Source organism: Liolophura sinensis, chromosome 13 (assembly GCF_032854445.1).
Source record: "Liolophura sinensis isolate JHLJ2023 chromosome 13, CUHK_Ljap_v2, whole genome shotgun sequence".
Taxonomy (NCBI): Eukaryota; Metazoa; Mollusca; class Polyplacophora; order Chitonida; family Chitonidae; genus Liolophura; species Liolophura sinensis.
In genome coordinates this window covers 16085228-16111037 of record NC_088307.1, presented here as the reverse complement: position 1 = coordinate 16111037, position 25810 = coordinate 16085228, and the positions used below count along the sequence as shown (strand labels likewise).

General features: G+C 37.7%; 2 protein-coding genes across 3 annotated transcripts in view; one reads left to right on the top strand and one right to left on the bottom strand.

Annotated features, from left to right (window-relative positions):
- Positions 1 to 583: 583 nt before the first annotated feature.
- LOC135480209 (RNA-binding protein RO60-like) lies at positions 584 to 19270 on the bottom strand. 2 transcript variants are annotated; one of them, XM_064759981.1, is made up of 8 exons: positions 19137 to 19270; positions 17382 to 18045; positions 11338 to 11558; positions 9717 to 9868; positions 8023 to 8155; positions 7092 to 7340; positions 5814 to 5980; positions 584 to 3671 (listed from the first exon to the last, which is right to left on the bottom strand). In XM_064759981.1, the coding sequence occupies exons 2-8, from the start codon at positions 17932 to 17934 to the stop codon at positions 3539 to 3541; spliced, it is 1608 nt and encodes a 535-aa protein (XP_064616051.1). In that variant the 5' UTR covers positions 17935 to 18045; positions 19137 to 19270; the 3' UTR covers positions 584 to 3538. The 2 variants fall into 2 exon arrangements, with proteins under 2 accessions (XP_064616051.1, XP_064616052.1); XM_064759982.1 differs by lacking the exon at positions 19137 to 19270 and adding an exon at positions 18866 to 18942.
- Positions 19271 to 19571: 301 nt separating this feature from the next.
- LOC135480683 (V-type proton ATPase subunit G-like) overlaps positions 19572 to 25810 on the top strand; it is a 141020-nt gene continuing 134781 nt past the window's right edge. The window contains exons 1-3 of the mRNA XM_064760583.1: positions 19572 to 19653; positions 21663 to 21763; positions 22728 to 22929. Coding sequence (XP_064616653.1) covers positions 19572 to 19653; positions 21663 to 21763; positions 22728 to 22895 — 351 coding nt within the window. The 3' untranslated portion in view covers positions 22896 to 22929. The remainder of the gene's footprint in view (positions 19654 to 21662; positions 21764 to 22727; positions 22930 to 25810) is intronic.

Here is a 25810-nt window from a genome sequence, read left to right as displayed (position 1 = left end):
TCTTATAGTATTTTCTACATGCGCTGATTAAGGGCAAATCGATAAAACAACATGCCTCAGACATGCATGTATGCTTGGGGTTTTACTTCATACTATCATAACAAGTTTTCAGTCATATGACGACTAGGAGTCACTGGGTGTGTGTATATATACTTTGTCGCCTTGTGAATCCGTGCTGTGAAATTGCTGCCGTCACAGAAATATCATGTTGAAGACACCAGACATGAGACCCCGGCCAGTTACACTATACTGACGCTCGGCCAGCCGAGACCGCAGCAGGTACCATTTTTGAAGTCTTTGGTATGACCTGGCCCGCGTTTGATCTCGGGTCTCCCAGCTTCGAGTGTAAATTAGGAGAATTTAAAATGCATCACTCATAAATCTGTATGAGCATTCTTAGCGATTTCCCTCAAGGTTTACGTACATAATTTCTTCAACAAACTTAAAACTGTGCTTAAGGCCCATACAAGCTTCGCTGAAAGGTTACTGTCACCCATGTCCAACAAACAAGGCAAGTTTTCTTAACTTATAAAACTAAGACCACATTACTATTGGAACAGACCAAACAAATACGCAAACACTGGCAGGAATAGTTTATTGCAAAATACAACTACTAAAGGATCACTTTAGAATTAAAACTAATGTGTGCATGTACATTGAAAATCTAACAAGATTTTCCAGTCCAACAAATTTCAGATCATCCAAGCTATCTAGACAGATCATCATTAAATTTTTTACCTAAAGACCAGTCTTACAATTACAGTACTTGCACTTCTTATGGAAAGAGAGAGACTGGTAGTTGGTATTCTTATCAGCCATATTGATAAAAAGCCGTAAGCCAATCTACATGATCCAGTTAACCATGCATTACAAACTCATGAGTTTGGTGACTAGGACTACCATTATCATACTGGCACAAAATGTAATACAAATGAATGTAACATGTAGTTACAAAGCTTGCAAAACAAATCAGATCATAACGTTTTAACATTCAAACATATGTCTGTATAAATTCAGCCAAAACGTCAACAATGATTTCTGTCGCAAAAAGCTAAATTTTCAAATATAAGCTAACAGGGAAAAATATAATAAATAATAAAAAATACATCAGACCTCAAAGACGTATCAGTGTCAAATACATGTACATGCATTTAATATTAACCTTTAAAATCATCAACCTACAAAAGAGAAGTCAACTTATAAATGAGAATACTGATGGAAGTGCCATAATGAAGACTACAAACACAAAACAGCAGTTGATCTTAAAATACAACAGGGGAGTTTCCAGTTTGAACTCTTTTGTCACTAATGGCAAAAATAATCCTTCCCTATCATGTGACTTGTCAAAAATGTTTTCTGGACACTAAATGTAATTTACTGACCACCTGTCTCCTCTGGTTCTGGATACGCAAACGATATTTTCCTTCAGAAAGTCCTAAAGTTCACAATCCTTCAGTACCTTAATTTTCTTCATCGTTCATCTACTGTTTTTCACCTGAAGTTTCAAGTGACTTGATTCATTCTGATACACTGATCCACATTACAGGGCACTTTTTGTGCTTTTGTGAAATTTGATTAATTTTTTATGTCTTGAGCATCATCAAGAGCATCATTTTAAAAACTTTGTGTGCTTCTGAAAACACATTTTTACACATCAAACTTCAGGTGAAACACAGTACTCTAACTAACTTTTTGTGAAACCTTTTAGGCACACATATTACAGTAAATGTAATCAAAAATAGCTGCCTAAAATTCTGACAGGTCACATGGTAAAGTAGGGTGTTTTTTTTCCTTCAACCATAGAAGAATGCCACCTCGGAACTCTCCTATTCCAAGCTATACGCTCCAAACTTTCCAAACTGAAGACCCATCATTTATTTTAGCTCAAGACTGACGCATGTGTTTCAAATAACACAATGAGGAAAACATCTAAAAAAACAAGAACGAGCCCGAAATTTATCAACAAACTGAAAAAAAACGTTCAAGAGTTTGTGCTCCTTGTGCGCAGATCAAACAAAATTATAACAAAACAAGCTACATAAATGTACAATGCATAAACTTGAAATGTGGGAATAGCTAATCCTGGTGGTGGATAAGCTACATTCTGTTCCATTTCTTTTGTATTACAACACAGATGCAAAGATTATAACATTCATTTTAAAGTTATTATACCTGTATGAACAATTTGTCCCAGATGCCCATAACATAAAACAAAAACCACCTATTGCACGAAATACATATTAGAAAACTCAATTCTACCCACAAGATAAATGCATGCTTCAAAAGATTTCAAAATTTTTGCTGAGACCTTTTCCAGAAAACATTATTTCTCTTAACATGAATCTCATTGGTTGACTAAGAAGAGGTGTTTTCTAAATGATAAAAAAATCAAATTAAAACTGCACAAGTTGATTAAGAAACAAATTTGTATAAAGCACATATGTACCAATGTGAGGGCATTTTCAGTTCTGTTAAATATGACAGATTAGCAAACCTATCATCAGCTTAGTGTAATTCACCTAGTTTAGCTTTCTTCCAAATGAAGCATTTCGCTCAATTCTTACCGATTGATCCGACTACAGCATTAAACATTAAAAAAGTTTTTAGTGAAGTTTGATTGCATTCTTCATGGAAAAACCTAAGCGCTGGCACATACTACATACCTGCGTGAAGTCATATTGTTCATTCTAGGATAGTCTGTTTTGCAGTCCAGATTTTAACACTGAAACCTGTGGTTTTCAGTACGCCATGCTTACTGAAATTTTCCTATAACTTAAACAAACCTTTGCCATACACTGTCCGTCCATTTCAACGAAGCCAAGGCCTGGCACTGCTGCTGAGTACAGAACTGGAACACCAAACTAAGTATCCTTACAAAATAGTTTTGCTTTATGAAACAAATATCAGAAACAATGAAGCTACTGAATATCAAGACACATCATCTAGTTAAAACTAAATCAGTATACATGCCAGGTACAAATGATAATAAGATGCCTTATCTGTCTTTTAAATCTTCCTCTCCCAGCTCCCTTAACTTGGATTATCTCCCTTGCTTTAAATCAGACGAGTATCAAAATGAAAATGTAGTGCATCACTATAAAGACAACTTGTGAAGACTTAACAACAGGTAAAAGCTACACATCAAATGCTAAAGACTAGATAATTTCTACCATAACAACAATAGTCAGACTTCCTACAAACAAAACTATTCACTTTTTTTTGAACTGTTATAAGAAAACTGGACTTCTTCCACAACTTCTAGAAAATGTTTAAAACGCTTCCACAAACGTTGCCATGTAAATGTGTGAGATGCCTAAACTCGGGCTCCTACAGGTCAACTCATTACAAGTAGGAAGCTCATTGCTAAACCAAGCCTACACAGACACTGGAATCTTGCAAAGTAAGATCACATCTGCAATATAAAATGATACGGGACAAGTTTCCAGGAGTCGAGGAATGTAGCTTGTTAGTTGAAAGCATCTGTAGCAGTAAATTAACAAAAAAAAAAAAAAAAAAATAGCTTTCTCCATGTATCTCGTCACACATCACAGCCAATAAAACTGTCAATGGCCTGCGGGGCTGAGGGGTCAAAGTTGACTACGTTGAGAACTCCGTGCACCTCCCCCGCCCCCAGTAACATGGTGCTGGGTGCCATCCCACAAAATACCAACCTGTCAACAAAAAGGGACATCATTTTACACGTGTGACACAACAGTTATCATTCATTTCATTCCTGAAATCCCAAAACACTACATATAAGTCCAAACACTTAAAATGCTTAATAAAGCTACAATGTGATGTATATGTAAATAACCTGCAATTTTTTTCCTGGCTAAGTTGTAAATTTGTGCTGGATTCTGAGAATTCTACGGGTCTAATATAGCTGTTTCGAGGTTTACTTGGGAGGCAGAGCAATATCCTACTGCAAAAATGTAAAAAATGTCAACACCAAAAGTAATATTTCATGACATCTACAATAAAATACACGTTTTTCCACCAAAATTTAAGGTCATAACAATGAAAATCAAAGAGCTACAGTGTACTTCAATGCCTAAACATCTGTCTTAAAAGCAAGATAAAAGCAGGAAGCAGCAGGACCATTCCACTTTTGCCTGATGTATGAACAGATGTTGTCACCCATCAATCACAGGCAGCCATGCTTGATGCCGTGCCCTGTACTTTCAAACACTCTTGACATTCTAGCACAACTGCCTCACTCGACGTCATATCTGCTCGATGTCATATCTGCTCGATTTGACATCACATAAGGAATATTATCATGTCACCCCAGGAAAAACTGAGAGAAACTGCCGAAGATCTTGCTTCTGTGGACTCCTCAGTCAGAGGAGTTAACTTTGTTTCACAGGATTTTCAGCATTACATCATCTTAACATTCTACAAAATTTTCTCTTTCAACTTCATTTAGTGATACACTATAGAGATAAAACTACATGTACATCACAGACAGATAAAACTACATGTACATCACAGACAGATAAAACTACATGTACATCACAGACAGATAAAATTACATGTACATCACAGACAGATAAAATTACATGTACATCACAGACAGATAAAACTACATGTACATCACAGACAGATAAAACTACATGTACATCACAGACAGATAAAACTACATGTACATCACAGACAGATAAAACTACATGTACATCACAGACAGATAAAACTACATGTACATCACAGACAGATAAAACTACATGTACATCACAGACAGATAAAATTACATGTACATCACAGACAGATAAAATTACATGTACATCACAGACAGATAAAACTACATGTACATCACAGACAGATAAAACTACATGTACATCACAGACAGATAAAAATACATGTACATCACAGACAGATAAAATTACATGTACATCACAGATAAAAATACATGTACATCACAGACAGATAAAACTACATGTACATCACAGACAGATAAAATTACATGTACATCACAGACAGATAAAACTACATGTACATCACAGACAGATAAAACTACATGTACATCACAGACAGATAAAACTACATGTACATCACAGACAGATAAAATTACATGTACATCACAGACAGATAAAACTACATGTACATCACAGACAGATAAAATTACATGTACATCACAGACAGATAAAACTACATGTACATCACAGACAGATAAAACTACATGTACATCACAGACAGATAAAAATACATGTACATCACAGACAGATAAAATTACATGTACATCACAGATAAAAATACATGTACATCACAGACAGATAAAACTACATGTACATCACAGACAGATAAAATTACATGTACATCACAGACAGATAAAATTACATGTACATCACAGACTGATAAAACTACATGTACATCACAGACTGATAAAATTACATGTACATCACAGACAGATAAAACTACATGTACATCACAGACAGATAAAAATACATGTACATCACAGACAGATAAAATTACATGTACATCACAGACAGATAAAATTACATGTACATCACAGACAGATAAAATTACATGTACATCACAGACTGATAAAACTACATGTACATCACAGACTGATAAAATTACATGTACATCACAGATAAAACTACATCACAGATATAAACAGTCACCCACAAATTGCTGCAAGACACTTGAGTGGCCAATCTACTGACCACTCACACATCTCAGCTAAGAGATGTAGTTTGAATTAGTTTTAAATATTAGCTGGTTAAATGTAAATTTTAAGCAGATCAACTCTCTTAAAACAACCACGCAAATAAGCCTATAAGATATGTATACATGTAGAAGTGTTATATACTAACTTGGCCCTAGGATTAACCTGTTGCCTGTACTGGGCGAGGGCCTCGAGGGGGGTCATCAGACTTGAGGATGAGCGGGCATCAGTGTATATCACAAAGACATCCACATCTTTCTTCTGGTCGGTGGCCCAGGTGATTGGCAGGCACATGTTAGCCACACCCAGTGGGATCTGAAAGCATACATTGACTATCCCACTGATTGACTAATAGATTGGTGTTTAAAGATGAATTCACACAGTGTGACTGCTGAGTCAACCGATTGAATTCTTCAGCAGTTGAATGAAAACAGCTATTTCATGTGTTTGTAAGGAAATACACTTGCCCTACTGTCATTGCACTTGTTGAATTCGACGAGTCAATGTGATACATTGTATCGTGTGAATGCAGCCTTACTGTAAGTTACAGTGCTGAAGAATTTTTCCCTTTCGCGGTGATCAGGTTTAAGGCTGGATGAAATATGAGTGCTTGAGAGTAAAGTACCTTCACCAGAAACCTGACAAAAATCTTAAAGCAGAAGAAAACTTTAAAAACATGACACTATAGGTTGAAAAGAGCACATTTATTTCTATCTGGTGGTGCCTGCTGCATAATTTGTACTGCATAAACTGTGCTGTTAGCAACCTTCTGGGAAGAAGAGTTCTACCGGAAATGTACGAACTGCACTTTGGCGGTTTCCAACAGCAATTCTCCTCCTAACACAGAAGAATTCAGGAGTTCTTAGCCAAAATGGAGTCGCCCACAGCGGATTTTGGTGCTGACTTTATTTATAATTTATCACCTTGAGGTACATATTAGAATTTTTTTATGGCATGCACCTGCGAGGAAATACATACTCTTTTCAATGGTATTTGATATTTAAATTTTCTTCTCCTTTAACTAAAATCTGCAGCTGAGCACAACACGTCACTGGTAAAGAGCCTGATAGTAGCAGCTAGCCAGTAGAAAGCAGAGATAAAGGACAACAACATCACAAAGTATCACGAACATGACATTCAATGGCACAATGAAGTCCCTTAGAATTTCATTTCCCTTTTTGGTTAAACAACAATACAAAATAACCATGTCTAAGGCAAATAAAAAATGACATACTATGCTTGATTCGGATTGATTCATCCATCTTATACGGCCACATTACATTTTTTTTTCTTTTAGTTTGATTTATTTCTTACCAAAAGTTTTTTGGCATCAAAAGTATCATTTTCAAACCCTTTATGTCCTGCTGCAAATGCATTTTTACAGGTGAAACTTGAATTCTTTAACCAGAATGCCCAAAACATGTACCTTGGTGGACTCTGTAGCCATAGCCCGGCATATGTCAATCAGCTCCATGTCCTTATTCAGGCTGACCGGTCGTAGCTCACTGGAGAAGACGACCAGCTGGTAGTTAGTCTCTGTGCGCGCTATGGCCAGTGCCATGGTTGCTGCTGCTACGGCTGCCGACACTGCGGGCGTGCCATTAAGTCCCTGAAGAGCCAGGGAGCCTGTGATACTGATCCCTAGTACAAACTTCTTATTGGTGGGCTGGATGTTCTGGATAAGAGCAAAATCACACCATGGTAATAACAGTGGCAACACTCAATAACATTTATAACAGTTTATTTTGATCACTGTTTAACACCACACCCAAGAATTTTTCACTTCTATCACCACAGTGGTTTTTATGGTTGGAAGAAAGCAGCTTTTCTCAGCGTAAATCACTGATCTTTGACAAGTTATTCATGGCATGCATGTTTCCTACAATAGTTTGAAGACAAGTGGTCTTCTGAAAAATGTTAGACAGCACATACAGCCACATGGGTGTCACTGACTGCTTGTTATTATCCAGGTCCCATAAACCATAAAACGGGAAGCACAAATTAAATGAAAGAGCCCAGGTTCACTCAATACATACACACAAAACCTGAGCTTGATTTGAAAGTCATCATGATACAGCCACGTTCATGTATCAACTTGTGGTTCACTGGTACATGTACATGTGTAAATATTTTGGGGATTCATTTTCCTGATTTGAGTTCCATTGGTTGTTAGGATGATATTGTGTACAAAATGTAATATTTTATACCCTTTATTTGCCTCTACAAAAACATGTCTTCAGTTAAATTTTTCAGGCAAAAACAGTACATGCATATGTATTATAGAAATCAACTTCCCCATCTACATAGCCTGCCAACAACAGATACATGGAAAGCCAGCCTGAGACTGAGAGACTGACCTTGAAGGAGCTGTAGAAGGCCGAGTTGAGCGCCGTTTGTATGGCTGGGGTGGGCATCCACCTCAGCTTCCCATTCTCACCACGTCCCTGCTCATACACCTTCCACGCAACCAAGATGCTGAATGGATGCAATCTGAAATGATGACAAGTCTGGAAATAATTTTTTAGTTGGTGCAAGACATCCCTGGAAAATTTTCCTGTTATCCAGTTTGTTAAAAAGTTACATAGTTATTTACATGACAGTTTTGTCCTATTCCAAACAGTTGGTCCTTGTCAAATTACTATTTGGCACAAGACATTGTTCTTGTCTTGTTGGTCCTTGTCAAAATACTATTTGGCACAAGACACTGTACTTGTCTTGTTGGTCCTTGTCGAATTACTATTTGGCACAAGACACTGTCCTTGTCTTGTTGGTCCTTGTCGAATTACTATTTGGCACAAGACACTGTCCTTGTCTTGTCGAATTACTATTTGGCACAAGACACTGTCCTTGTCTTGTTGGTCCTTGTCGAATTACTATTTGGCACAAGACACTGTCTTTGTCTTGTTGGTCCTTGCCGAATTACTATTTGGCACAAGACACTGTCTTTGTCTTGTTGGTCCTTGTCGAATTACTATTTGGCACAAGACACTGTCCTTGTCTTGTTGGTCCTTGTCGAATTACTATTTGGCACAAGACACTGTCCTTGTCTTGTTGGTCCTTGTCGAATTACTATTTGGCACAAGACACTGTCCTTGTCGAATTACTATTTGGCACAAGACACTGTCCTCTTCCAGGGTTGATGAACTCTGACATTCTATTTTTCAATCTTTCTCTAACGCATTATCTACACTTACTTTTATGGGTTTAATTTATTTACCTGGTTTGGGTTTATTACATCATTCTTTTAATAAACATCTCCCATGATTGTAGTCAGGCATGTCACGTTTTAAGGTATTGTCCAACCATTATGATTGGTCAAAAACTGTCATCACGTAATGTGTTATCACTCATTATATTAATTACTCAGATATTAAAAGATGCTGACAGTCAACAAATGTAGTAGACCATCACTGTATGATAATAGTTCTGAGAAGTAAAAAGATGTCCAAAGCAATGAATCCTAGAAAGACATGCATCCACTGTAAAACCTTGCAGACCAGTTTGAAAAACGGGTGGAAATTAGTAAGCAATTATGGGTCAACAATGTCTCGTTATTAATCACAAAATGGCAATGAAATCAAGAGAAATAAAGTGCTGATAATTCAGGTGTGGTTTGAGATCAAGTTATACATGTACATGTTGTTTTGGTTGAAAATATGGGTGGAATGCTTTGTGTTTGGAACACAAAACTGTGCCATAAGCTCTCAGTCATTAACCACTCAAAAATCGCTGGTCAAGGAGAAACTACGGCCCATGACCATGAGTTGAACAAACATCCATGGTTGGTCCAATACCATTGTTGAACAGGGAATTTGTACAATTCCCTTGATTCTAATGTTCGGGAAGCTTAGAAGTTGTCCACAACCATGTCTTTTGCAGTCTCATATGAAATTTTCTGGAGACCACTTGCCTTCCACCAATGACATGTCACACGTGGAAAATATGCAATTACAAACATCTATGACAAAGCAGAAAAAAATAAAAGGCCTTCTTTTTTTCTAGGGTAAAGCTTGATGATACAGGATACAAGTGAGAATGATTTCAAATATACCTTGAGTCAGCCAGAGCAGAATCGTCTTTTAACCTCTCTACCACTCGCTTTGTTGCATCACCTTCAGGTACCAACAATCCAAGAGATGCCAACTTCCCAAGACAGGAGAGTACCAGGTAGTAGGGCATTGTAGTCAATAGGGCCATCCATACCTGCCACAAAAGATAATCCATAAGGCTATCAGTAAACAAAATTAGGTCATCAAACTTATTTCATGTACACTTACTTAAATGTTATGTTACTTAAATACTTAAGTATAAAATCATGTATGTATACTATCAAAATACTCTCTCCACAACAGACAATTCGATCCTATAAACCTGATGCTCTGTCGGAAGACACCTGCTTTTCTGAGGGAAAAAAATATGTTGTAATCTGCATCAACACATGAACATGTACGACAAAATTTATTTATTTGTTTATTTGATTGGTGTTTTACACTGTACTCAAGAATATTTCACTCATATGACGGTGGCCAGCATTACGGTGAGTTAAACCTGGGAAACCTATGACCATTTGCAGGTTGCTGAAAGACCTTCCCACATACGGCCGGAGAGGAAGCCAGCACGAGCTGGACTTGAACTCAAAGTGACAGAATTAGTGGGAGGTTCCTGGGTCATTGTGATGTGCTGGCGTGTTAACCCCAGCGGCCAGGGAGGCCTGATGTATGAGAAAAAACCTCGGCAAACGACTACAAATTTTCACTGGTCTAAGAGGACGTGAATCTTCACTGATACTCACATAACTTATAACAGGTATTTCCAAGAAAATAAAAACTACTTCAGCAACACCTGGCATCATCCATCCTCCAAAAGTCGACCATACATACTCTTCATACTTAAAACCTGATTTCTATCTACGAATGTGGTATTCACCCTCCAACTCTGTTCACTCACAGTTCACTTTACAACAACAGCATGTTATGGCTTACGATGTTACAATCCTTTCTATTGGTCAATCTGAGTTATGTTAATCTGCCATTTCTATCAGACTTGTGAGCTCATTCAGAAGAGGTAGTAGATGATAGGCTACAGGCCTCTACATAAGGAAGATATTGGCATTTCCTATCTTACATCAGCCATCTCTAGTCAGTGCTTATATATATTTTACAGCAGACAATTGCATTCATTTATATTTTGCTGGTTAAAGCTGCAGCACTCTAATTCCACTACAAGGAAATACTGAGTTACAGTAAATCACCTATAATTCCCTCCAATTTTTTCACTGACTGGCAGCAATGTTGCATGAGCTGTGGTTACAGAAGGGAGATCACTTGATGAAGAGTGCATGAAATTACAGCTGACTTACATGAAGTACATGTACATGTATTTCATTTACAATTATGCTTATCAACTTCCAAATCTAAAGCAGTTTGGACCATCCTTATAAAATTCTCTGTTGGGGATTACACAAGCTATCAAAAAAGAAAACGTTGGTCAGCAAAAAACTGGCTAATGGAAAACATTTTTTTAAGAAATGAAAGGGACAAAAAAAAAAGAGGAATTCAATCAAAAACCGATTAAAAACTTTATATTAGCAACTGGAGGGTCAGTCAGGTTACCCCCAACGAATATATTCTCTATGATGGCCTCATTTGCACACCATGCTTATCTCCCCTTACCTCTTTAGACTTGGCCATGTTGGTGGGCAGGTGTTCCCGCTGCAGGTGGTGCTGCTCCACGAGGCGAGCCACCTGGTGCTCGTCTGTGGAGTGTTTTACCGTGTCCACCACCTCCAGGTAGGACAATACCTCCTTCACCTCATTTGTTGCACCGTCCACAGGGTACAGTTTCTTCACCTCGGCCAGGCCTTTCACCAGGTACTTCAGTACCACAGCAGTGCCTGCCAAAACAAACATAATTTTACCAAAATGTTCAAATCAAATACATGTATTTTCAAAAGCTACCATTTTCCATCCAAGAGGCTTTTTCTTACGGGCTGGGCATTTTGAACATGTTAGTCTGAAGAGTAAACACAATCTCTGATAAACTTACGACTGATTGATTGTTTTTTATTCCATAAGGTACTTAGTAATACATTATTTAATCATGATGGTGAAAACCTGATTGCCTAGAGCAAACTAATGACCTGTGGCCAGTACATGTACAATGTAATTCCCAAAGTTTCCCTCACCTAACAAAACATGGAAGTCCTTCATATACAACCACGATAACAAATATATATGTACATGATTAACATGCAGCACGGGGAATTCCTAATCCAATGTCAGGATTAAACTAACACCTTGTGTGTCTGATAATTCAAAGGTATGCATATCAAGTGCAAGATCGTGACTTTTTATTAAGACGAATTTGATAAAGACCCAACTGCCAGTCAGACACATCTCTGAACAATGGAATCTGTAAGTGTCCACTTAAAACAGTACAATACATGTTAACATACACGATTACATACATATATGTCATATCATGATATATTATAAATGTATTCCTATAAATTTTGATTTAACTAGACTGCTGTACATTTACCTTTGTGTAAGAACCCCATTTTGATTTACACATTTCATTTATGCTTATCAACTTGTGAATATACCAACATGGTAGGTGTACATGTATAAAGGCTGTGTACATGTTTGTAACCATCTCAGCGTGCACTGGTTAAACTGCATGCACATGGAATCTCTGTACATATGTTACCAGTTACTGTACATGTACATGTACATGCAGACTCCGTGCATTCCTGTATAATAACCATTTTCGCTGAGCATACACAGTAATGGCATCATTCACTAAATGCAGTCGCGCAAGAAGTCCTGAGCGTTGGACTAAGGTGCCAAAACCGTGCCCCTTCCAGCCATCAGTAACCACGGGAACATCCTTAACCAAGTCCTTGTTGAGCATACATGTAGACCGCCCCAAAGCAAAACAGTACATAAGGTTGTTTGGGAATGATTTTTTTTATTTATTATCACTAATCAGAAAGATAAAGATTTAAACAAAACGAATATTGAGAAAAGAAAAAAAAAGAAAGCTTCTAACTTCAATAAAAACTTTATAGTGGAGTCCTTGGATGGTTGGTCTGGTCAGGTGGCCAGTATACAATATACATGTACTTCATAGCTCAAAAGTTTTGAAAACAGGCGGTAAAATTACAGGTAACAGAAATACATGTACAAGACTAATATTGAGTCTTAAACTTTCGTCTTCATCTGTCGCATCGGTCAAACTCTTGCCTAGTCTCTCAGGACCAGCCCACTGAATATTATTAAAACTGTCTTCAGATTTCAAATTTGGAATGAGAAATTGTTTTATTATGTATTGTTAATCTCATTAGGGGTCAGTTTCATGAAGCATACTCAGGGTTGAGTAGCCCTTGGCTAAATGCACTTCATACGTCTTAGTCTACAATATAGGTTATCATGGAAGGCTTCTCTTAGCTAACTGAACTTCATGAAACCGGGGCAAGCTTCACATCTGTCATTTAGATTATACATTTATCTACTTATTAATTTAATTATCTGCTGACCTTTTTTATACAGAACTACAGTCTTTTTCACTCAGATCATGTGCTTGTCGTCCGACCCTCACAATGCTCATGTCATTATTTATCAAGCACACAAAGCTTGACAAATATCCAATCACTTTCACTACCACTCAGGCGTTCACAACTAAATACAAAATGTGAGAAGCCTCGATAGCTCAGCTGTTAGAGCATCCGCTTCAGGAGCGGTAGATCCAGAGTCAATCCTGGGTTGAGTCACGCCTCGCTTCGCCTTCATCATGAAGGGGATAATGCAACGACTGGTTAACCCGTATCAGTATAATGGCTCGGACGGGGGAGGCTTGGCTGCCTTCGGTAAGCCATCTCAGTGAAGCAGCACGAAAAGAGTGGTGGAAATCCGTCCTGCAACAAGAGGCACATTACATGCACTCTAAGGATTCCTTCGTCATCATATGACTGAAAAATTGTTAAGTATGATGTTAAACCCCAAGCACTCACTCACTCACTCAAAATGCCACTGGTTCTCCTCAATATGGTGCAAATATGATCAAAGTTCCACAATTTAATTTCATATAAATGTATATATGTAATATCTAGTAGAAACAAGATTCCCACACCAAACTGCTATATTAACATGTCTAACACAAACATAGCCTAAACATTAGTTGAGCAGTTCTGAGTGCACTAGATTGAGTTCTGGTGAAGTCTATGGAGTGATAGCAACAGAGCTGCTGGGGAATCTTCTTATAAACATTGAGGAGGCCTGCAGCAGACAAAGTATAGCAGGGGTGAGAAATGAAGGAATGTTGGCTGATTTTCGCAGCCAATGCAGTCACAGCAGTCTCACCTGGTATGTGTGGAATGTGGGCTCTCTCACCTACATGTACCTGTACCTACAACACAATGCACATTCTACTTGATACCAGACTGCTAACACTGTAAATTGACTGCCCAATGCTTATCTACAGCTGTACACTGCCGTGACTGGACCTCACTCACATCTTGTTAATGCTGTTTGCAGAACTACATGCAAGAAACTTGCATTCTATCTATAAAAGTACAGCATCCTTGTCAAACGTTACACCAATTACATACATAGTACATATTTTACATGCACCATGTGGCATAGATCAACATGTATGGATCATTCAGAGAAGTGTCACAAAAATCCATAATTACAAACAGTATTTAAATTTAATCTGTATTATGATCACATTAATTTGAATTATCTGAAAATTGCTAGTATCAGTTTTATACTAGTCAAGACTTAATACAGACGATTTTTTTAACCCGTCGAAACGATTTAGGAGTGAGAGGTTTGGGATACCAAGTGATCAAATGCACCTTTTGAACTCTGATTTTGGAGAGAAAGCTACACTGGGTGGGTTAGTCAAGTTCAAGGCTTAACAAAAAATTCCACCCATCTACTCAGAATATTTATGCACTCAGAATATGCCTGAATAAACATCTTACAAAAAAGATTGAAGAATCACACTATGTGAACACGTCCAATGTCCTAGGTAATCACATGCATGTTATTAACAAAAGTTACAACATAACAATACCAGGCATAGCTTGAAACCATTCAGGCTTGAAATCCTAATGCTTTTGTTAACAGTTTTATCATTATTTCACCAAAATTTGTTCCAGATCCCCAAGTCAAACTATTATAGTCATGGTTTTGAAGCTTTGCAATCTGTATAGCAGGCCTTTCAAATTGATGCGGTGTAAAAACTTATAGCAATAGGTCACGTGACCTGGCGACCATATTGAATTCTTCACACTTGTTGGCAAACATCAAAAACAGCTGATAATCCTTCAAAATGACATTCATAGTTTTCAAAATACTTCAGGATATGTGCCATTTTGAAGAAATCACATTTTGCCCTGTAGAATGAAAACTACTGTATAAAAGCTGGCAAGATGGAATCTGTCCCATATGGTAGCTCGCGCCCTGCCCATTCATACATTTATACATGCATATCAACATATCTCAGCAACAACCAATAGTTTTTTTCTGGAGATTTTTGAATGATGGCATGGTAACTTTGACTTGCAGGGAGAAAATCTATTCCTTCATATCAGTTCAATGCAGCCTTGCCCTTTACGTTATAAATGTACATTGTAGATGTGATCATACACTGAATGACCTGTTATTTGCAATATGTTATAGATATAAGTTAAAAGACCAAATATACTGAACTGGAAATGACATCATCAAAACTGGAAGAGACTCTATTTCTTTTGGAAATGACACTAGAGGATGTTGCAGTAATGTCATTCACTTTCCCAATGTAGCAGACATAATTCAAGGATTGAACCGAAACTGGCATTTTATAGACTGGAAATGGCGTCTTGATCCTCAGTATCGCTGTAAGGTATGTAAAAGCTATACTTATTTATTTTGCTGTTGTTCTATGCCATATTTAAGAACTTTTCACTTATACACTGGTGGTCAGTTTCATGAGTGGATAAAACTCAAGTGCTTGAGGCAACCCACTGATGCGACAAAAATCGCAAATGATGTACAGATACACACAACACGCATGTACATGTACAACAGATACATTGGTGGAAGATAAGTGGTCTTCAACAAAAGTTAGACAGTGTAAATGGTCACATGAGCGCCATCAACTGTGCACATGTATATGTTACAATCACTCAGGCCCAGAACAGTGAAAGTAGGGGAATCTACAAATTCCCCTTCAAAGATTGGGTTTGAATCTGCACTACTCATGTCCTAGCAATTAAAAGGCAAGGATCTTAACTTTAAATTAAATTAAATTGTTCATTTTTTTTTTAAATTAAAAGCTGGCCTTAGAATGACAGGTGTGCTATCACATTCCTATGCCTTTGCTCTCTTCAGAAACAAAATCTACATGTACATGTAAGGGTGCTGGAAATAAACAGAAAGGGGTGATGGTTGCACACCTGCCCAACAGTCAAGATGGAAGCTTGCTTAAGCGCACACACTGCACAGATCACATGTACAAGCAAACAATGACATTACTTGTACATGTAGTATTCGATCAAAAATTTTCAGTTCTGTAGAAAGAAATCAAACTGAGCAAGGTGCAAAGGCAACATGTACACTCCTATAAGACGGGTGGGGGGGGTGGGGGTGGGGTGGTTAGGGGGGAAGAGTGGCAAATTTCGACTGCCTATCTAATAACAAAATTAAGTGCCTAACAGGAACCAAGATGCACATTTTAGGCCATCATTGAAAATAATTTTGTTAAGGGTAACCCCTTCTTCCCACTGTCAGTCATGTTTTTCAAAACAGAGGACTTTTCAAACAATATATATTTATATGTTGGTTGTGTCCCACAGCATTCAGGCTTGAATGTTTACCTCACTGAATAATACACTGTCTTCTTGTTTACTTCTGCATATAAATGGCTTTGCACCTGTCTACATGTTAGATTTGTTTTTATGATTTACACATAGTTGTAAAGGTGAAATATCACCATTTCAAAACTTTTACATTCAATAAGACACTCCAATGTCATTCCAATGCAGCTTATACATGCAAAATATACATGTAGGTGACACACCAAGAACTGCACAGCTTGCCGTTCATTAGTCTAAAATTAATGACCTTTCCGAAGCAGGTAACAGAGAACGGACACGAGTCCGTTTCCCTTCTTTTCTACCTTTCCTGTTTACAAAACAAACACCGCTATGGCACTGATAAACCCATAAAACTTAAAACTATACCTGAAGTTAATAATACTGCATGTACATTTAATGAAATTCCATTAATACAAACTGTAAATGAATCCATACCACAAACTTTGACACAAAACTTCCACAGTTTATATACATCCCTCCACTACTACTGGGTGCAATATTTATGTATATAATGTATACACTTATATCAATAAATTCATCTGACTGCTAAGTTACTAAGCACTGAGTCATTTATTTTTTTTCTATTGGAGTACTCAATATAATATTTTGGCTATGTAAGGTGTCCAGTGTAATAGGCAGAGTAAAATGCTGTCCTTTGACCTTGCACCTGATAATCCTCCACACTTAATTTTCAAAGCTGCAAACAGTAGGAGTTCAACTGAGGAAAGCGAACGAGGTGTTCAAGGGTTGATTGGGTACTGTGATAGCCATATATGCTTACATAGCCATATAAATGACTCAGCCAGTTGAAATATACATGCCATGTATATGTATATGTACAATATGTCTTACCATCCTTGGCAGCTTTCGTGTGAGCTAGTCGCAGCAGATCAACATGAGACCATCCTCCACGCTGTTTAACTTTTGTAACGTCTTCCGCTAGCAGCTTGGGCTCTTTATTGGTGTACCACAGACTAACAGCATTACGCTGAGCCCTCCCCCAGCCTGTGGGTCGAGGACGTTTGTTCTCCTCCCCGAAAGAATTGTCTGAACAAATAATTTGAGCATATCCTACAAAGGCAAACAAGTCACTGGAAGTTTTGCACACTGTGGGTAATGCCTTGTACGAAGCATGTTTTGTCTTAAGGTCGCTTGATCGTGCACATGCAGCCAGTGCAAAAATGGACGCAAGTGGTCGAACAGGTCGCTCTGTCTTACAGTGTCCTACAATTTCTGACACGATGTCTTCTCCCTTCCCTGAACCAACCAATCTCGCAATAAGCTGAGCATTTTCTTTTCCAAAACTTCGCTCCCCAGGGAAATAAACTCCATCCTCTGATCCAAAATGTATAAAGCGTCGAAACTTTGTGATGTCGTCAACACCTTTGTGGTCTCCTGAGGCCATTTCACAGTGACATCAACACCAACAGTGTTTGATGAACAGATTGTCACTTTTGGGTACACGAGAATATATTATCCAATTACTGGTGAGTGGACAAGGCTTTCTCCCACATACCTGAAAAAATACCAATTCTCATATTTACAGTTGTTAACATTACTCTTCACTTATAAATATTTTATCTAGGACAAAATGAAAAAGATAATGTGCTCTAAGCCAAAGAAAGAGCCTAACTGTTGATAGGAGACGGACTTGTATAACAGAAATACTGTTCAGGATTATTGTGGATTTGAAATTGGAACTTGTTAGTCAGATCACATAGGTGGACTTCTGAAAATGATATGGATTAAGAGCACACAGTCTGTAGATAGCAATACATCTTGTGAATTTCACGTATTAAAGATCAACATAAGTCATCTGTAATTTGTTTTGTTTCTTTTAAATCTAACTTGTAACACTAAGACACAGGTGACAAAAGTGAGGAAGGTTAGCAGTGATTTAAGGTTAGTATAGTGTCACAGTGTATATCACAATTCAATTATATAAACATGTCTACCAAAACCTAAATTAATAATCATGCTAGCAGTGCATGTGTACATGTACTCATGCTACACAATCTTAACTCTGTAATTAACAACATGGTTGATTTAACATGCTCCACTGCTGTAACAATGGGGTAACAATTCTAAACACACCTTCTGGAAGTACAGGAAGTTCACCTTTCCAAAGAATGCATGCAACTTTCTTCGTTATATATGGTTCAACCCAAAAACTTACTGGTAATACCTCTACAGGCTACATGGATATTTGCAAGACGCCCTGTGCTTGGCGCTCTGGCCATGTCTACACATTTACAGTCAATCCTGATGACTCATGTTTGCAGAGAATTAGCAGCATTTCATTTCTATTCTGTGTGTTGTATCTCACTAGCATATACCTGGAGTAAGCTGCAGCCCTCTCTTTGGGACATGCTTTCTTTCCTTCTGTCTGGCACAGTGGCAGCTATTCCACACATCTCTGCAGTATTTTTAGAAGAAGATAGGGTCAGACAGACCGAATCTACATCACTGTTCAGTTTTTAGCACTACAGGCCACTGAGCAACTTGCTTAAGCTCATTCATGCGACTGCCTCATCCAACTTTAGAAATGGGATTGGGGATTGGTGATCAAATCAATGATAAATCATAGCATCAAAAAATAAACCTTACCTTGTAGCCAAAACACAGAAACCCTCAGCCTACATAACCACACGAAGTACAGAACACGTATGTAAAACAATGTTTACACAAATTATTGGATTCTCCACAAAATAAAAAGTTTCTTACACTTAACCCTTTCGCCTCTGCAGCAGGCTGCATCGGTGGAAGTGACGTCACCGTAGAGCGGTTTGTCAGTAGTGTTTGTAAGGCATAACAAATCCATATTTTCTTCTATTTCCATTTTGTTCTATAATTGATCTATAGAGAAAAAATTCTGTAAAGTGTGGGCATCTTTAGAAGAAAGTCGTCACTGTTAAAAGCCTACAATAGAACAAGACAATTGCGGACAATAATCAGTATTAAATTTCCACTTAAGTTGAGGCCTGCACGTCATTATCCATTGTACAGGTCTTACAGCGATCACATGACATACCTTCAGTCAAAATGGCGAGTCAGACGACAGGAATCCAACAGCTTCTCGGGGCAGAAAAACGAGCTGCTGAAAAAGTAGCGGAAGCTAGGAAGCGTAAGTGTGATGAAGTAAAAGAATGTTTAGTGTTTGATGAGGATATGTGAAGTTTGCAGTTCCTTAGTGGTTGGCAATTGTAGTATTTGCAGTTACAATCTCAGCCAGGATTGTCAACATGAAACATTTGCATATTAGTTGCCGGTTTCATTCCTGCATTGGTTGGTAACCGTGGCATGACTGTCTTTCCTTTGGGCTAGTAGTAAAGCGAGATAGACCTATTTCTATGGTAGACAGTGTAGACATGATTTCTACAGTTTTAATACAACTATACAGTGCAAGCTACATGATTATACATCATGTACGTAGGGCCGAAATGTGTTATTTTTTTTTATGACATGATTTACCATATTACCTGCTCATGCAGAGGGTGTACCCGTCACATTAACTAGTCTGGATGGCTCTGTCTGTTATTTTCAAATTCTGGAATTCATCATTAAGTGTTATAATGAATGTCACAAGTACACTGAATCCATCTAGATTGACTACTCTCTGATTAGTCCCATTTACTCCTCTCCTACTTAAAGAAACCAATGAGTTGTTGCATGTGTGGCTGAGCAGAAAAACTGACATCAGTTTCTTTGGTAGATGGTGTAGACATGTTTTCTGCAGTTTTAATACAACTGTAAAGTGCAAGCTACATGATTATACATCATGTATGTAGGGCTAAAATGTGTTCTTGTTTTTTGATTATGACATGATTTACGATATTACCTGCTCATGCAGGGGGTGCACTCCTCACATTAACTCATCTAGATGGCTCTGTCTGTTATATTCACATTTTGGAATTCATCATCAAGTGTTATAATGAATGTCATAAGTTTTAAATAGTACACTGAATCTATCTAGACTGACTACTCTCTGGTTAACCCAATTTACTCCTCAATAACTTAAAGAAATTAATGAGCGAGGTGTTGCATGTGTGGCTGAGCAGAAAAGTTGACATCATTTTACGCTTATTTAATGCGAACATTTAATGCGCATGTGAATAGCAGTAAGTGTTATTTACTGCAAGCGTTTACACATTTGGAGTTATTTCTCACTGTAAGTCGTGCAACTACAAGACCAAGTGAAATACGCTAATTCAAGACTGTGGACATCTGTGCACTTCACTTTGAGGTAGTGGCAAGCTGACGAGGAGGTAAAAGACAGTATGAGAGCTTATGTGGAAATGAACAACATTGGATGATATTGAGGGAATTGTGGCTGATAATAACCAGAAATTATAGTATGTAAGACAACAGAACAATGTGACCAGCATATGTAAAATGTGAAGGTCAATACAACCTGGCTTCAGACTTATGGAGCCTTGAAGCAGAGTTTTATATTAATTCCCATGTTATTCTGACACTGTTTTCACTGCTGTGTGTGAGCGAGTAAGCATGTTGGGGCAAGTAAAACTGCAAATGCTCGGGTGTGCGTGTTCTCGAATGGTGTCACCCTCAGATGTAATTCAATAAAGTTATCTCTGTTTAAACTTGAAAGTGCCAATACCAGTTTCCCCGGGCTCTGCCCGGTTTCCACCCACCATAATGCTGGGCGCAGTCTTATAAGTGAAATATTCTTTAGTACGGCATGAAAAACCAATCAAATAAATTTAAACTTGAAAGTGAAATAATTTCTAATTCTTTTGTGAGTGTGTAATTGGTGTACCCAGTAATCTTTAAATAAGACCAATCTCCAGTATGTTTGCAGCTAGTTCAAGTCTAGAGCATGCTGGCTTCCTCGTCAGAGATCATTGTTTTTGCATTTCAAAACTGTGATGAATTGTCTGCATATATAAATTTTTTTTTTTTGACTGACTTACCTAACTAGACTTTGATTGGATTATTAAGCATTAGTATTTCTGTAAAGGTGAATTTTTAAAAAATGTAATACCTCTCTACCCCTATTTGGTAAATGTGGTAAATTCTGCTGTCTTTAAAGTTTTATTTTCATGGTTCCCCCTCTTACTCTCAAGTATCTTCATTTGTGGCGTTCACATGCATGTATTGAATTTTTGGTTCCAGGCAAAGCCCGTCGTTTGAAGCAGGCTAAGGAAGAAGCTCAGGCTGAGATTGACGCTTACAAAGCTCAGCGAGAAAAGCAGTACAGGGAACATGAAAACTCTGTAAGGCAATCACTTCAGTTACATGTATCAGTAGGGGTGTCAGGTGCTGCTCATTTGTCTCCATTTGTAAACCTGAGTGCCACATTAACGACGGCTTAATAAAATGGATATAAGCAACCAAGCACATCAATGGCAGACTTAGACATTCTGGCTTCAAATAGAAAAGTTATGTGTTTGTGCAAGCACAGTCAGTCTAATCCCATAGCAAGGTTATGCCTTTTTTTTTTGTTTGCTATACCTCATCAGTAAAAGTATTAAATGACCATTTTGCTGTAGAGATGTAGAAGTATCCTAAGCTTGTCACATGCATAATGGAAAACTTGACTGTTTTACACATTTGAATTTAAACATGTTGAAGTTTGATCCAGCCTTCAGGTGTTACCCTCTCAGCTGTTTGTTATTCAGCATTAAATCATGGTGATGCTCAAACAAGATACGCCCGGCCAGAACAGGTGTTCTTGTCATTCTAATCTGACAGCTTGTGGTGTTTGTGTTTTGTTTTGAGCCTGTTTGTAGCAGGGAATAAGTGCCAAACTGTACAGTATGTGCATATAAAAAGAGGATATAGGCAAGGTACTAGTCAGGCCAAGTGATCATTACGCAAGTACCATGACAGAATAGGATTTATTGTAGGGACATAGGACTTCTGTTCCCGTGGCTAACGCTATTCATGAGGACCATTTACATAACTGTAGCTGTAATGATACACTGTTGTAACATGGCAAAAGTACTTGTACATGTAGGGCTAAAGTCAGCTGCTCACTTAGAATAACTTTAGTCCCATTACAGATTACTCTAGTCCTTGGAGCCAACAGAAACTTTGCAGCGTATTTCATACTTTATGTAGTAGTATAATAACTTCAGTATCATGGTTTACAACTTCTAGATATACAGAACAGGGCACAGATTCTAGTGCTAAAAATTACCAGGTAAAAGTGACTGACTAATGATTGAATTTTTTCAGATTCTTGGATCTCGCGGTGATATGGAGGCACAGATTGACAAAACCACCAGACGTAAGATAGATGAATTGAACTCAAATGTAAAGAAGCACCAAGATGCAGCCCTCAGTCAACTGTTGAAACTGGTATATGACATCAATCCAGAGCTACATCAGAACTACAGAATGTAGTTGAGAATGATCACTTGAACTACATGTAGGCCCGAGTTAGGATGATAGGGTATGTCCCTCACAGAAAGGATTCTCTACATAGTCCTGGCTGATATTACTTCCTTAGCATGTACATTTATTTGTTAAATGTTTACATGTGTGTGTATATATATATATATATATATATATATAGTATCTGAGAGAACATTCCCAGAGGATGTAGATGTGTATGTGCAGTATTATGCTGTAGACATAGGTATGTGTGCACGTCATTATTCATTTACTCCAGTTTTGTTTCATGGTCTGACTTAAATCAAATTGTGTGCCATAAGGATTCAGTTTGCCAGTGTATCTGATTATATAGGGAGTAGATCTAAGCCACTGGTTGTGTTGTCTTTATTTACATGCCCAATGCTACATGGATTGAAAAGCCTGGCCAATTATTCCAGCAGACAACATGCGCTGTAATTACCACGTAAACTGAGCAGGTAATGCATTGTGAGAGATTGTGGAAAAGCAAAATGAAAACAAAATTATTCTCTGCTTGCTTTTTTCACATTCTTCATATGTCATGTTCCATGGTGTTCTTTATGTGTAGAGAGGGGCATTTGACATCACCAGAAGTTTGAAAACTGAAATTTGCTATCGATTGTGTTTATCAGACTTTTTTTTTCAACACTTCATGTTAGATGACATTCTGTGAAAGGAGGATAAATTCTGTCAGTAGAATGTGCAATAAACATGGTAATTGTCCGAGCGGAGTTTTGGGATTTTCATTTCTGAAGAAGTGAAGAAGTTAAAAAAAAGCAGAGTGGAGAAAAAATGACTGATACTAATGATGACGATGCAGCTGAATTGTACACACAACTGGTGTTCACTCCATGGTGGGATGTTTTATCTGGATACAGTTTAGAACAAAAAACAACAACAACAACACATTTGTTGAAAGAGGTGATTTATGCATAGTTCATCACTGAATAAGTCCCTTTATATTTTGAATTTTGTACTGTTTGAAATGATAGCAGTGATGAAAAGTTTACCAACTGGATAAATACAGAAGTAAGAATTCTACCCAAAACTTGATTCAAACTAAGCTCAAACCCCTGGGACTAGGAATCTAGAAAAGTGTCCTGATCCTCAGGGGTGATCCTCACGGTTCCTATGATCATGTGAGCTCAGCAGGTTTAGGAACAAACCAAATCACTATAACACACATAGCGTGGGTTCAAACCTGACCTTGGGCAGGTAATATCAACATTCATTGCAACAACTTGTCTTCCACCAGTATAGCATATATGTGCACATGTGGGGAAGTTCAGCAGTAACTTGTCAAAGGTCAGTTTACCTCAGGCTTTCCAGTTTACATCCCACATAAAATTTAATTGTGTAAGAGAAAAATTCTTGATTGTCAAAATAAATATGTCAATGCTCATCAACCGATGAGCGAAAAAAGAAATTCTCTGGGTGATAATTACTGTAGAGGCAAAGCACTTTACACAATGTAGCAACGGGATGAGCGTCCTATGAGGTGTCTGTTATACTATAGATAGTCTTATATATCAACTATAGTGATACTGTAGTTAGGCAGAACCATTCTGCCTATTCAGGTGCTCAAGAATGTTTCACTTATAACTGGCGGTCGGTTTTACAGGTGAAGGAAACCATAGACTTTTGTCAACTTTCCCACATGTGACAGACATTTACTGTATAAAATACTGGCGAAAGACTGGTGGTTTTTAATGAATGTAAGACAGCGCAAACAAGTCTACAAGCGTTGTTGATGGGTTCTTGTTACAAGAAACTACAAATACAAATCCTTAGTGAATGGCAGAGATTAACGTGTGTGTCCTAGCTCCACAGAGCAAGACTAGGTTCTGACACAAAAGCAGAAAAAACCAAACACCTTTACAGAGATAGACCTTAGAGACTGTTTTATTACAAACGCACAAAACCAACACTAACCAAACCAATATGAACAAGGTGACATCACAAGGCTAACAACCAACCAAAACAAAGGCACTATCTGCCTGTCTAGTTGATGCTTTCTGAATAATGCAAATGTTACACAATGTCATAGTACATGTAACGTTCCCTATCAACCTGTCTTTTGGGATTACATTTAATGACGTAATCAGATGAGGGCATAACTTTGACCAAAGCTTGATACCTGTCAGGGTTACTGCATTAGCCAAGTGTATTTTGCTACATCCCTCTCTTCATACAACGTTTAAGACAACAGATAACACTGAATCCTGGATGTAAGCTGGCACAGATCCTATTAATACCAAAAATGCTGCCAAAAGTGAGTCATGTAAACATCATGATTTGCTGGATTGAGTAGTCAAAACGAACATGAAGACATTGACCATGTCTGTAAGTTATAAACCACAACGATGGTAATAAACTACAATATGTCCGTCTAATAATTATGATTAATGATGTGATCACAAAACACAGTGTTATTCTATCCAACTATACATAATATAAAAAGACCTAGCATGACTCTTATACATATACACATAATACATTTAAATATGTGTTTGTATGTACCACAGGTCAGAGCAAATTGCCATATAAATTTAGGAGACGTATATCCCAAAGCTTAAAACGTTAATGAATCATCAGCAAACTGTCACCTGATATTTACAAATTACATACTATAAGCTCATAATAATTATATCAAACGTGAAATTTGCCAACATTTTTGTTTGTCCATGATCTTGGAGTGCAGTTACTGAAAAATGCAGCCAACGGTTTAAATAATGTGCAGTCAATCAATTGGTATCCCTGAAAAGTATCAATTTATCTAGGAGAAAAATCATGACGCCAGAGACATCACATACATGATGTGTGTTTTCATTTCATACCAGTAACCCTGACGAACAGTTAAAAATGACAACAGGCGTCTGGATTTACAAATTGTACAAATGTATTGT

Bases quoted from the DNA above. Each gene is read 5' to 3' on its own strand.
- LOC135480209 (XM_064759981.1), bottom strand. From the start codon at position 17,934: ATGGCCTCAGGAGACCACAAAGGTGTTGACGACATCACAAAGTTTCGA. The intron at 8,156-9,716 runs GTATATTTGAAA...TCATCATTTCAG, and splicing joins TCTGCTCTGGCTGACTCAAG to ATTGCATCCATTCAGCATCT. The intron at 5,981-7,091 runs GTACATGTTTTG...GTATGCTTTCAG, and splicing joins TGGCTACAGAGTCCACCAAG to ATCCCACTGGGTGTGGCTAA.